Source organism: Pristis pectinata, chromosome 12 (genome assembly GCF_009764475.1).
Source record: "Pristis pectinata isolate sPriPec2 chromosome 12, sPriPec2.1.pri, whole genome shotgun sequence".
Lineage (NCBI taxonomy): Eukaryota > Metazoa > Chordata > Chondrichthyes > Rhinopristiformes > Pristidae > Pristis > Pristis pectinata.
In genome coordinates, this window is record NC_067416.1 from 22,578,619 (window position 1) to 22,593,066 (window position 14,448).

Consider the following 14,448-nt stretch of genomic DNA (forward strand, 5'->3'; position numbering starts at 1 on the left):
CCAACCCATGAACTGGTGCTCCAACACAGTGGAACAGAGCGCTTTTTACCATATTAAACAGAATGCTTCTCAAAGTTGTGATGTACCACGAAGACTTTTTTTGGACTTGTATTCTTATAATAGAGGACTATGTTTTGAATTTTTACAAGCAAGCAGGAGTATGATTAAAAACAACTGTACTCAAGTGTTAAACAGTGTTTTGAAGAAGGGGTGGAGATCATGAATTGATAGTAGTGATATAAATGTAAAAAAATTCAAATAAGTTAGAAAATTTTATACTGAATGCATTTGAAGGCATATAATATTAATGGTCTCCTCTTAGTCTTAATATTGATTGACTTGTACATTTCCAACATGGTTTTCTTTTGTCAAGTTTATGAAGTTGAGAAATAAAAACAAAAAGTGCTGGAAACACTCAGTAGCTCAGACAGACAGTAGAAAGAGAAGCAGAGTTTTTCAGGCTGAAGGCCCATTGTCAGAAGAATCTTAATTTATGTTCAGTACGAAAGACTTTATTTGGGTTAAAAAAACCAGGAGTTTATAGTTCAGCCTGTTGAACATAAATAGAGTGGGTTTGCCCTGAAGCTGTTCATCTTCTTTTGGTGTGTTAAACACAGATTGTTTAATACCCACTCAGATTTCCTGCAAAAGCATCAGATGTTGTGCAAAAAAAAATTGTGCTATGGCATTAAGCACATGGATTCATGTAGATCAATGGGACCTATGTGCTGTCCAGAGGGTGTTGCATGAAGACCTCACACCTGCTGTGCCATTGCTGTACTGACTGCTAACATTCAGAGAAATCTTACAACAGTGACAGTGCAAAGGCAGAAGGCATCATGGAAGTTAGAAAATGTGCGGAGGAGAGACACAGTGCTCTCCTTTATATCTGGGTCCTCACACTCCTGGTCAACTCCCCTGAGCCACTGCGCGATTTGAGGCTGATCAAGGGACAAGTGATCACAGCCTGCAGCTCACAGACGGTTTTTAAAAGAGGTTGTGATCACTGAAGGGAGCACCACTGATTAATTCTCCACAACGTTGACAATAGGAATGAGGCTGGGAGACACTGCATGCAAGAGTTTATTTGTATTTCATTCCTCAAACCTGCTTGATATGGTCCTAGTTTGTTTCTGAGGGAATAGCAATAGTCGTAGGTTTTCCCCAAAAGCTACATCTTCTGTCAGCATTGGAGCAATGTGCGATGCACAATCTATGAAATTATTAGCCGTAGTACTGATGCCAGGCAAACATCAGTCGCAGTAAGGGGAATTGCACTCAAAGGTGTCTGGGCCAATTTCCCGATCAGTGCTTTGTGACCAGAAATGAGCACTAGCATGATCTAAAGAAAATGACAAGCAATCTTTATGCATGTTTTGCACACGTGTGATGGAGTACCCTCCACTTGACTGGATGTGCAGTTCTGCCTGCATTCGAGAAGCTCGATGCACGCAGATGAAAGGAACTTGCATGCTTCCACGCAATCCACTACTTTAAACATTAAATCACTTGGCTACTGTTGCAACATGACTACAGTGTTTACCCTCTGCAAATTGCACTGCAGTTAGTCACCTCGGGTAAAATGACGACGCCTCCCAAATCCACATACCCTTCCACCAAAATGTACAAGGGCTGCAAGCACATAGGAACACCACCACTTGTGGGTTCCCCTCCACATTACACACCATCCTGACTTGAAATTATATTGTCCTTCCTCCATCATTTCCAGGTCTAAACCTTGAAATTCCCTACCCAAAAGATTTGTGGGACTGGCTTCAGCAGAAGAACTACAGTGTTTCAAGACGGTAGCTCCCCATCACCTTCTCAAGGTCTAATGATGCTCACATTCTGAAAAATGAATAAATAAAAACTAAACTCTTCCATACTTTCATTTATACATTTGATTTGGAATGTTTATATGGTATTGCTCTTTATTTTTGCTGTGTATTCTAATGGGATGCATTGTCTTGGATCTAACCCACTGCTCAAACTCACCCACCTGCATAAACCTAATTTGGAATATAGAGGCTGGATAAACCAGCCAGATTTTGTGATCCATGTACTTTACCTAGACTTCTGATGTTCTAGCTAAAATCTAAGAAGATTTCAATTAGTATTGATGCAGAATTATTTGTTTTATTATGGATCATATTCAAATAAGGTATTATTAAGCTCTTTTAAAAATCTAATTGTTGTTAATTTTCCTGGCTAATTTAAATTTAAACAAAATGTGAGAGTATTAGTTCCTGAGGAACAATTCCCAATACCAGCCATTTATTTTGTAGGCTGCTGTTTATAAATTGTAAAATCCTTGGTTTCTTTCTTTGTCCCTAAGCATCTCTTTATCAGAATGTGATAAGTGGAAAATATCAAGTTATATTTCATGAATATAACTATCTCATATTGGAGGAGAGATTTATGCGTTATCTACTTATTTCTGGTATATTTTGCACAGGTGATAACTGATTAAATATAATTCTGTTCTTTAATTTGTTAAACTTACTGATGTTATCTTGAAAGATTAAAACATGACAATGTACACAATAACTAATGACACAAAGGGAATTGTTTGAACACAGAATTTAGTGAATAATGGACAGTTCACAAGCATAATCTTGAATCAATGGCAAAGGAAAACAAATTGCAGAAATGTTTCCCTGTAAAACCTAAAACATACAACTAACTTGAACAAGCTTAAATGGAATGTTACATACATTTCATTTAAAAATACGAGCTCGGAGTGGCTAGCTGACCTTCTAGTATATGTAAATGCTACAAAAATGTGTGTATAGTTTAATCAATAAACTACATCAGACACTAATAACAAATTTGGAATTCTTAAAAATCATTTTACAAAATGGTTTACCTGAAAAAGGAAACAATGCAGTGATTTGATTTATATGAATTCTGTGAATCAGTCCAATCTGTGCTGAATTCCTCATTTAAATCTGATTTTTGTTTTATTTCCTGCTGTTTAAGAGTAATAGCACATTGTGTTTATTGGTGCCCTAGTAACTGTAGAGCAAATGCATTTATTCTGCTAAGCTGCAAATAGGCAGAATGTTTTCACTGAAAATTATCACAATTATGACACTCAGAGTTTTTCCTTTAAGAAATTTCAGCTATTGTAAAAGTGTCTACCACAGTGCACTGCATTGTAATAAATATTCAACATAAATTAATAATTTACACGTACCTGAGCAAGTACACAGCACCATAAGGAGCCACAGCACCAAAAATAGGAGCTCAGAATCCTTTTATCTGTACACGAAATATGTTGAGCGCCAGCTAATTTGATTACAACCTTTGGTGGTGTGAGTTTATCTCTTATTTACAGTATAAGGTTGCATTTCAAACAGTTGGTTCAGTCACTGTTAGCACATGCAGCACTTCTGCTAAATTAAAATGCCTAATCGTGTTGGTTCATAAGTCACTCAGAGATTTAACAGATATTATGTCTGCTGTTATATAATTCTAATACTATGAATGGGTCTGATCATACAGCACAGAGGCATTATATCCATGTGATCACTTGTTTGTACAGTGAAAGCACTGTTAAATTTCAGTACTTTAACTGTCGAAATGATTTGCTCTGATGTCATCAAAAATTGAATAAAATGCATTTTTAGTATGGATGCAGAATGTTACACCATAACAACCAGTGATGGGATACAATGAAGCTATTACAGCACATTGCTAAGATGCATTGTGGTACCATGAGATGCTAATGACAGTGGGATGCAGGACCACTTTCACTGTATAAAACATATTGATGGTCCAGGTTCTAGGCATCTCTCAATTAGATACATTAACAGCTATTTCCTCTTCCACTAATTAGGCTGAGAAGAACAGTTTGGCCGTCACCTATATTTTACTAGATTTGCCCATGCCAGTCAAGAAATATGGGCACAAATATGGATATATGGCAGAAACATTCCTACTCGCGATGCTGGTTAAAAAGCGGATTAACTCCGTTTAGAATTCTTATATAGTGCAAACATGTTTGGTCAGTTGCTGGCAGATAAACTTCTTCTGTCATTCAATATCAACAACGCCGATTAATATTGTATTGTTGAGGCTTCTTGGGAGCTGGTCTGAAAGAAAACAATAAAGATAATGAGTAAACGAGAGTGTTGAAGAAGTCCTGCAAGTGTCAAGGAACAGATCCCCAATGGTCTGGCATCATGCTTTTTGGCAGCTATCCTTCCTTCTTGAATGATTTACCAATCGAACTCTTCTCCCCATCACTGCCCTGCTTATCTCCATAATCCATCTGCAGCTAGAACTGTCAAATGCTGGCATGTATGGCTGATAGTCACTGTCCTGTCATCTGTCTTGTCTCTACTGCATTTGTTTTGGTTTAGGTGATCAAACGTCTTCAGGTATAACTGACTGTATCTAAACTCGATTTCTTCTAAGGTTGAGAGCAATCAAGATGTCACGTATGATAAACCATTCCTCTTAAAATGCTTGAGAAAATGTAAGTGTAGGTAATACTATTTACGGTCTCTGTATCTTCAATGTAAGAAATATCTGATGTAAAAAATTAAGTCAAATGCAATTTATATAAAAAGTAATGTGAGTGGACCCAATCTAATTTCATAGTCGCTGTATTCAAGGAGATCATTTCTGAAGATTAGTCCAAAAAAGTGAAAAGAATAGACCCCCAGAACTTACTTTACTCAGGTAACGCATCATATTGAAATGACATAGGAATTGATGAGGATGCAAATATGTTGGGTTCCAACATGTGAATCCACTTATCCTTACAAGATGAGTTACACACAAGAACACAAGTAAATAGGAACAGGAGTAGGCCACTTGGCCCTGCAAGCCTGTTCCATCATTCAATCTGACCATGACTGATCTACCCCAGGCCTCGACTCCTCCTCTATGCCAGATCTCCATAACCTCAATTCTCCGATCTTTCAAAAATTAATCTACCTTCACTTTAAATACATCTATTGATCTAGCCTCCACAAATCTCTGAGGAAGAGAATTCCAAAGACCCACTACCCTCTACAAGAAGAAATTTCTATGCACCTTTGGGGGAGGGGGAGTCATGATTGGGGGAGGGGGAATTATGATGCCATTAGGCAGGAATTTGGGAGCGTAAATTGGGAACAGATGTTCTTGGGGAAGAGCACAATGGAAATGTGGGGGTTGTTGAGGTTGTTTAGGGAGTACTTGCATGGTATTCTGGATAGATTTGTCCCATTGAGGCAGGATAAGGATGGTAGAGTGAAACCATGGTTGACAAGAAACGTAGAATATCTTGTCAAGAGGAAGAAAGAAATTTACCTAAGGCTTAGAAAGCAAGGATCAGACAGGGCTCTGGAGAGGTACAAGGTAGCCAGGAGGGAGCTTAAGAATGGATTTAGGAGAGCTAACAGGGAGTATGAGAAGGCCTTGGCAAGAAGGATTAAGGAAAACCCTAAGGCGTTATACACGTATGTGAAGAATAGAAGGATGACTAGAGTGAGGCTGGGACCGATCAGGGATAAAAGAAGAAACATGTGCCTGGAGTCAGAAGTGGTAGGGGAGGTCCTTAATAAATACTTCGCTTCAGTATTCACCAGAGAGAGAGTGAGACCTTGATGCTTGTGAGGATGGCGTACAACAGGATAATACATTAGGGCATGTTGACATGAGGAAAGAGGGTGTACTGGAACTTCTGAAAAACATTAGGATAGATAAGTCACCAGGGCTGGACGGGATATATCCAAGGTTATTACGGGAAGTGAGGGAAGAGATTGCTGTGCCTTTGGTGATGATCTTCGCAACCTCACTGGCCACAGGACTAGTGCGAGATGATTGGAGGGTTCCTTTTTCAAGAAAGGGAGTAGGGATAACCCTGGGAATTACAGGACAGTGAGTCTTACTTCAGTGGTGGGCAAATTACTGGAGAAGATTCTTAGAGACAGGATTTATGGGCATTTGGAGAAGCATAGGCTGATTAGGGACAGTCAGCATGGCTTTGTGAGGGGCAGGTCGTGCTTCACAAGGCTGATTGAATCCTTTGAGGATGTGACAAAGCACATTGATGAAGGTAGAGCAGTGGATGTGCTGTGCATGAATTTTAGTAAGGCATTTGATAAGGTTTCTCATGGAAGGCTCATTCAGAAAGTCAGGAGGCATGGGATCCAGGGAAACATGGCTGTGTAGATTCAGAACTGGCTCCCCATTGAAGACAGAGGGAGGTTGTGGATGGAGCATATTCTGCCTGGAGATCGGTGACCAGTGGTGTTCCGCAGGGATCTATTCTGGGACCCCTGCTCTTGGTGATTTTTATAAATGACTTGGATGAGGACGTGGAAGGGTGGGTTAGTAAGTTTGCAGATGACATGAAGGTTGGTGGTGTTGTGGATAGTGTAGAAGGTTGCTGTAGGTTACAACAGGCCATTGACAGGATGCAGAGCTGTGCTGAGAAGTGGCAGATGGAGTTCAACCTGGAAAAGTATGAAGTGATACACTTTGGAAGATCTAATTTGAAGGCAGAATACAAGGTTAATGGCAGGACTCTTTGCAGTGTGGAGTAACAAAGGGATATTGGGGTCCACATCCATAGATCCCTCAAGGTTGCCGCACAGGTTGATAGGGTTGTTAAGACGGTGTATGGCATGTTGGCCTTCATTAGTCAGGGTATTGAGTTCAAGAGCCGCGAGGTAATGTTGCAGCTCTATAGAACTCTGGTTGGACCACACTTGGAGTATTGTGTTCAGTTCTGGTTGCCTCATTATGGAAAGGATGTGGAAGCTTTAGAGAGGGTGCAGAGGAGATTTACCAGGATGCTGCCTGGATTGGAGAGCATGTCTTATAAGGATAGGTTGAGTGAGCCTGGGCTTTTCTCTTTAGAGAGAAGGAGGATGAGAGGTGACTTGATAGAGGTGTACAAGATGATAAGAGACATAGATCAAGTGGACAATCAGAGACTTTTTCCCAGGGCGAAAATGGTTGACACGAGGGGACATAATTTTAAGGTGATTGGAGGAACGTATGGGGGGGGGGGGTTATCAGAGGCAAGTTTTTTTACACAGAGAGTAGTAGGTGCATGGAACGCACTGCCAGCAGAGGTCGTGGGGGCAGATACATTAGGGACATTTAAGAGACTCTTAGATAGTCACGTGAATGATAGAAAAATGGAGGGCTATGTGGCAGGGAAGGGTTAGATAGCAGGATAAAATGTCGGCACAACATCATGGGCCGAATGGCCTGTACTGTGCTGTAATGTTCTATGTTCTAAATGACTGGCTCCTCATCTTGAAACTATGACTGTCTACAATGCTACTATATCCTTTCTTTGGAAGAAGACCAAAACTGTGAGCAGTATTCCAGGTGTGGCCTCACCAGCGCCCCGTATAATTGTAACAAAACTTCCCTATTTCTAAACTCCAACCCCTTTACAATAAAAGCCAATATAACATTTCCCTTCGTAACCGCTTGCTGCACTTGCCTGGTAACTTCTTGTGATTCATGCAAAAGAACAGTGTCTTTCACTTAAATTGCAGTCTCCTTTCATTAAAGCCTCATCAATTTATATGGCACCTTGTCAAATGCCTTTTCTAAGTCCAAATACACCACATGTAAAGATTCCCTTCCATCTACTTTGCTTACAAAAGCTGGATGAGAGTGGGAACTGGAACTCAGCACACTGGAAGCTTTGGCTTCTCCATAATTTAGTTGCAACTGGGGTATTTTCAGAAGTTAATACAGCAGAAAAAGGAAGAACGCTAGCATACAAAAGACAGTGGGTGAACTCCAGAAGAAACATCTGCATTTTCAGGCTCACTTCTGCACTCTTTACTTTTCCAACCTATCAAGTTCATGAAGACTAAACTTAAAAATAACCGAAGCAAAAAGTGAAAAAAGGTTAAGATGTTGATTTGTATCTTCCACTGAACAGAGAGTGCCCGAATTCACTGCACAACTGTCAAAGTTCAGTCTTACCTGGAGCAGGTTCCCATGTCCTGTCTTCCTCCAGGATGCCAGCTCCCAGCTGATCAATGAAGGCTGGCTCAGCCCCAGCCCCAGGATTGCCTTGTACAGAATGGTTGGTACAGTACAAAACCATTCAGCACATTTTATTCTCCACTATCAGATGTGAATTAATTCATCTATTCTCTTTGAGGGCTTATTTTGCTCATTGTCAAGTAAAAACTAATGCTTCCTTGAAAAACTTACCTGACTGGCCTGATCTGGATCTCAGGGTTCTGAATGGAGGCATGCAGTTGAGCTGGCCGATTAACAGGATTTGCTGGCAGAGGTTTCTGTGGCGGACTACGTTTAGAAGGCCCCTGCAATGAGCATGAGAAATAAAATGTGGTTTGTAATAATTTGAAGTGATGTGGTTCGCCAGTTAGAAAAGCAAATACTGTAAATGCCCACACTTTTCACAGACAGACTGCTGCAGAAATGTTGGAATTCTAGATTGCCAAAGACATGGAGGAACTAGAGAGAGGTAGGGTTGTAAAACGTAACAGAGATGCGGAGTGGCAAGACCATGGAGTAATTTGAAGGTAAGCATAACCGTTTTAAACGGGGCATCAATATATGCCAGCAAGCAGAGGGTGATGGGTAAATGTGACCTGGTGCAAATTTGAATATGGGCAGCAGAGCTTTGGTTCACTTCAAGTTTATGGAGGATGGAAGATGGGAAGGTTGACTGGAGAGTAATAGAATAACAGAAGTAACAAATATTTGTCAGCAGCAGATGAATGGGGCTAGGGCCAGAGATGGGCGGTGTTACAGAGGTGAATGTAGATGGCTTTGGGATGGAGAGAATGTGTGGTTGGAAGCTCAGGATGTTGAGGTTGTGAACCATCTGGTTCAGCCAGCAGGAGGGATGGGATCAGTAGCTAATTATGGCCTGTGGCACAGTTTGTGTAGAACAACTCAGGTTTAATATTATCTTAAATACACTAAATCAATTTTACAGTTGTGCTATTAAAAAGGGTTAGTTTCTTTAAAAAAAAACTGCTGTAGATAATTTGTATGCCAAATGCTGACAGTTCCAGATACACTGCATTGTTGGACTCAGATGTGGTTACCTGTCACTAATACAAATGAAAGATAATGATAGGTCTTCTGCTGACTGATGTCTATAATTGGAAGTGTATGTTACTCACAATCCATAAAAAAATTCTGTTCACTATTCACTTGCAATGTGTCAACATACTTAATAACAACAATTGCTTCATTCATAATAGCAAATAATAACCTTTTATAACTTTGGCTTAATAGTATAAGATATAACATATACTGTACAACCAGGCAAAGAAAAAAATAGTAATCACATATAGAAGTCCACTGGCTGTCTCCTTTCATAATAATAGTAACTCCAATATAAATAAAAATAAAAATTATTAAAGAGAAATGCTGGGTTTACCATTTTACCAGCAGTTCAGAAATTGTTAATTTCTTCTTTTCGTATGCTGACATTTATGTGTATCTCCAAGATCCAGAGCTTTTATTTTAAATTTCTAGTATTTGTACTAAAAACAAAAAATGCTGGAAGCAATCAACAGGTAAGGCAACATTTGCGGAAAGAGAAACAAAGTTAACACTTCTGCTGGAGGGCGTCTGACCAAAAGCATTAACTCCGTTTCTCTTCCCACAGATGCTGCCTGACCTGCTGAGTAACTCCAGCACTTTCTGTTTTTAGTTCTGATTTGCAGAAGCTGCAGTTTGTTTGATTTTAGTTCTAGTATTCGTGCTTTTTCTCTGAGTATGAACTAAATCACCTTGAGTTCTTCAGGGATGTTCAGATATTTTATGGTGCTGCTTTTAGTGTGGTTCTAATGACTGGAATGGGACAGCTGATATTTTATTGCAATGTGACACGCAAATACTTTTTACAATATTTGCATTTAAAAGCCAGTGGGGCAAAGCAGGTAGGACAGTTTAATTTATGTTGTCCTGTCATCCACTGATGCTTCAAATTATATTTTATTTAAAAGCTGCATGATAAAAGTTAACAGAGTCAATAAAGCATTCTTATCAGCATTACTGTCTCCCTTAAAGTTTTTTGTTCCCATAAAGTTGCTTTTATGTTGCATTTGTGGTGGTTTTTAACATCTGAGTGTCTTGCATCTCTAACTAGATTACTGAATCTTGACAATTTAGTTTTTAGGTTGGATTCAGCTGTGTGAGACATGGAAGTAGTTTCAATATAGCCATAGAGGCACAGGGTTGTACAGCCCTTCGGCCCAACTCATCCAAGCTGACCATGATGCCTATCTACACTAATCCCATTTGCCGGCATTAGGCCTGTATCCCCATTTCCTACTTTCCTATCTAAATATCTGCACAAATGCCTTTTAAATGTTGAAATCATATCTGATCATTCCAGATAACCACCACCCTCTGTGTGAAAAACTTACCCCTCAGATCTCCTTTGAATTTCTTCCCTCTCACCTTAAGCCTATGCCCTCTAGTTTTCGACTCCCCTACCACAGGAAAAAGACCCTGATAATCTATCTATGTCCCGCACAATTTTGTAAATTTCTATAAGGTCACTCCTCCTATGTTCCAGTGAGAATGAACACAGCCTTCCTGATCTCTTCTCATAAGTAAAGCCTTTTATTCCAGGCAACACCCTGGTGAATCTTTCCAATGCTACTACATCCTTCCTTAGTGTGGTGACCAGAACTGTACACAATGCTTCAACTGTGGGCTGACTAATGTTTAGTACAGCTGCTACATGTCACCCCAATTCTTATAGTCAATGCTTTGGCCTATGAAGACAAGCATGCTAAATATCTTTTTTAGTACCCTATCCACTTATGTCACCATTTTCAGGGAGCTATGAAATTGCAACCTATGGTAAGATGAAGCAGAACCAGTGATTTCCCTGTTGCAATCACTATCAAATGGCTGAATATATTAACAAACAGCTGACTTAAGCTTCGTTTTAGGCTCTGGTTACACATGTAGGCCTGACTGTGTGCATTTACTGGAAATCATGTGGTGGTTTCCAGAAAACTGTGTATCGGTGGTCCTGCCTTATACAGAGTTGTTATTCACTTGTAGGGGAGATAAGGGAGACCCTGAACAATATAATTGTAAGGTCTTTTGAAGGGATTTTTGGAACTTTTCCATGGGCTGGGTTGCAACTGGTGACTGGCGACCTTGATACCCCTTCATGTCTCGTCGAAGTGTCGGGGCTCCCCGGCCGCTAAAGACTGAGTGGTTAAGAACACACGAGCAGTGCTGCTAATTGTTAATTGCTGATAAGTTCTACTATGAATTGCATGTAACCTTGAGCTTGATTTATTAGTGGAGAATCAAATAAAGAAATCTGAGTTTTGTTCTTTAAGAAGGGTCAAATTTGATCTGTAGTTAAGGGTTAAATAAAATTATTTGAGTTACTGATTTCTTTGTTCTTTTAGTTAAGATTTAAATTATATAATCAAACTATTTCTGTAGTTGTGTCTTCCATTGCCGACTTGGTTGCTCGAGAGGAATCAAAAGAAACCTGAGCTCTGTTTTGAGACACACCCCAATGTCCTGTACATCAACAGGTCCCTGAGGACTCTACCATTTACTGTATATGTCTTATTGGTATTTGACAACCCAAAATGCATTACCTCACACTTGTCAAGGTCAAATTCTGCACTGATCTACCCAACTTTCCAACTGATCTATGTCCCGCTGTATCTTTTCACAACCTTCTTTGCTATTTACTGTTCCACCAATTTTTGTGTCATCAGCAAACTTACCAATCAGACCACCTTCATTCACATCCAAGTCATCTATATATGATGAATGACAATGGTCCCAGCACCATTCCCTGCGATACACCACTAGTTACAGATTTCCAGTCAGAAAAACATCACTCCACCACTACCCTTTGTCTCCTATCACAATTTTGGATTCAGTTTGCCAACACATTGTGGATCCCATGTGCCTTAACCTTCTGGACAAGCCTACCATACAGGACTTTGTCAAAGCTCCTTGCTAAATTCCATGTAAATCATGTCTTCTGCCCCACCTTCATCAATTTTCTTACTTATCTCCTCAAAAAACTCAATTGGATTTGTGAGACAGGATTTCCCCTACACAAAACCACATTGACTCCTCCTAATCAGTACCCACTGGTGATCAGTACTTAACTCCTGTCCATTAGAATTTTTTCCAATAATTTCCCTACTACTGATGTAATGTTCACCAGCCTGCAGTCACCCGGCTTATCCCTGCTACCTTTTTTCAACAAGAGAACAACATTTAGCTGTCCTCCAGTCTTCTGGTATCTCACCCATGGCTAACGAAGATGCAAAAATCTCCATTAGAGCCCCAGCAATCTCCTGTCTTGCTTCCCACTGCATCCTGGGATAGATCGTGTCAGGTGCTGGGTATTTATCCACCTTAATGTGTGCCAATATCTCTGACATGTTCTAGAATATCAGTGTGCCCCCGCCTCCCACCCCCCTCCCCCCAAACCATCTCTCCATCCTCCAACATCCTTCTATCCTTCTCTCTGCTATTCACTTAGGATCCCACTCATATCCCCTGGCTCCACCTGTAGATTTCCCTAAAGGTCCCTGAGGGGATCTACTCTTTCCCTAGCTACCCGCTTGCTTCAAATATACCTATAAAAGGTTTTGGGGTTCTCCTTAATCCTGTTTGCCAAAGCCATTTCACAAACACTTTTTGTCCTCCTTTCTTAAGTCCTCGCTAAAATTTCCTACAAACCTAAAGGACTCACTCAAAATGCCTATGCCTGAAATATGCTTCCTTTTATTTCAGTAGTTTGTTTTTAAGTTTTACAAAAACTAAATTTGCAAAGCCATTCCATAATTAGGCAACCAACGGTAATCTTTAAGCTAAAAGAGCCCCATTTAAATCTAATTAAATTTGAATTCCAGCAGCCTTCTTGTCCTTTTCTTTGCCTGAATGATAAATATTTCAACATCACTCAGCACATTCTCAGCAACATGATTTTTCATATTTTCTGTGCTGTCTTCAGACTTTTATTTCTAGTCCTCTCAAACCTTACCAGAGCTTAAAAGATAACAGAAGAAACAATTTGTAGGAAAACACCTAATGTGTAACTTTAAAGCAACAAGAATACACTAGCTTTAGACTTCCATGAGCTCTCCAAGCCAAAATAGTAGAAGCTGGTGATCATGGGTTAGGACATGTGGTTGGTGGTGCTGCGTTGAATATTTATGAGGCTTCCCTGCTTTATAATCCTGGGATATATTTAGCAGAAAATCCAGAATCGAGAGCCACTATTTTATCTCAAGAGTAATTAGTTCAGTGAATCCACTCAATTGGAAAACTGAAGACTTGAATTTTTCTTTACATATATTTGTCATGAAATGCTCTATTGAAAAGAGAATCTTATGAAAAACAACATGAATATTATCATATTTCATATTTTTCATATGTCTTGTGACATGGATGGAAGCCTTTCAGCCCATTGTGCTCTCCGGTGCATTCCCATCAATCCTATTTCCCCACTTACAGGTTCTTCCCAGGTTACGGCAGGGTTCCATTCCTGCTAACTGTTCGCAACCCGGACAGTTCACAAGTCAGAAATCTGGCCGTGAACTGAGTTCTCAGGCAGCAGAAACCACCTGCAGCCCTGCAGCAGCCAGCAATTCCATCCCACCGGTCTCCCACATGCTCATTGGTATGTATGGGTTTTCCTGAGTCAGGCCTGGGGAGTACATGTATTACGCAGTAACTTATTCTTTCCCGCATGCCTGTGAACACACCCTGATTCTCCCACCTACACAAGGGATTATTTACCATAACCAATTAACCAACCAACATGTCTTTGGGATATGGGAGGAAGCCTCAGCACTTGGGGAAACCCACACAGTCACGGGGCAATATGCAAATGATGACTGCTGAATTTAAAGTTTAAGAAATGGGTTGGCTTCCGAAAACAAGAGTGTAATGGCCAAGTTTAAATAATTAATTAGTGAATAATTAAAATAACAAAGTTATTTTAACATACCTTCTCGGTCTTTCTTCATGTTAGTAGATTAATACATGCAAAATTTATGAAACAACTTCAATTAAACTGTCTGTTTTATTTGTAATATTTATATTAAAAAATTCCAGAAATTTCTGAGAAAACCCAGAAAATATTGCAGAAACATTTGAGAAGCAGTTCTTTTCAAGTATTAAACTTCTTTTGAACCTTACAGCATGTTAGCACCACACAGAACATGTGCATACCTGTGGATGTCTGAGGGAAGGGTTGGCTGGCAGTGGTCTGCTGGGTACTCCAGAATTTGACTCCATGCCATGGTTCAATGGCGGAAGGACCCGCTGCGGTGTCAGGGAAAAGTGCAAGTTTGCTCCTCTGACTGAATTTGGCAGTGGGTTGCTAATATGGACAGGCTGATAGCCGGGCGGCCGCCGCACAGCTTGATCCAGCGCAGCAGGGGATGGGAATGAGCTGGCAGGCTGAAGATTGTCTGCCTGCTGAAATAAATA

General features: G+C 40.1%; 1 protein-coding gene across 1 annotated transcript in view; it reads right to left on the reverse strand.

Moving 5' to 3' along the window:
• Positions 1-2,576: 2,576 nt before the first annotated feature.
• The window catches only part of LOC127576999 (disintegrin and metalloproteinase domain-containing protein 12-like), a 279,055-nt gene continuing 267,183 nt past the window's right edge, over positions 2,577-14,448 (reverse strand). Inside the window, exons 21-23 of the mRNA XM_052027846.1 lie at positions 14,188-14,436; positions 8,182-8,294; positions 2,577-4,094 (exon numbers count right to left, since the gene is read on the reverse strand). Of these exons, the coding sequence (XP_051883806.1) occupies positions 4,046-4,094; positions 8,182-8,294; positions 14,188-14,436 (411 nt within the window). The 3' untranslated portion in view covers positions 2,577-4,045. The remainder of the gene's footprint in view (positions 4,095-8,181; positions 8,295-14,187; positions 14,437-14,448) is intronic.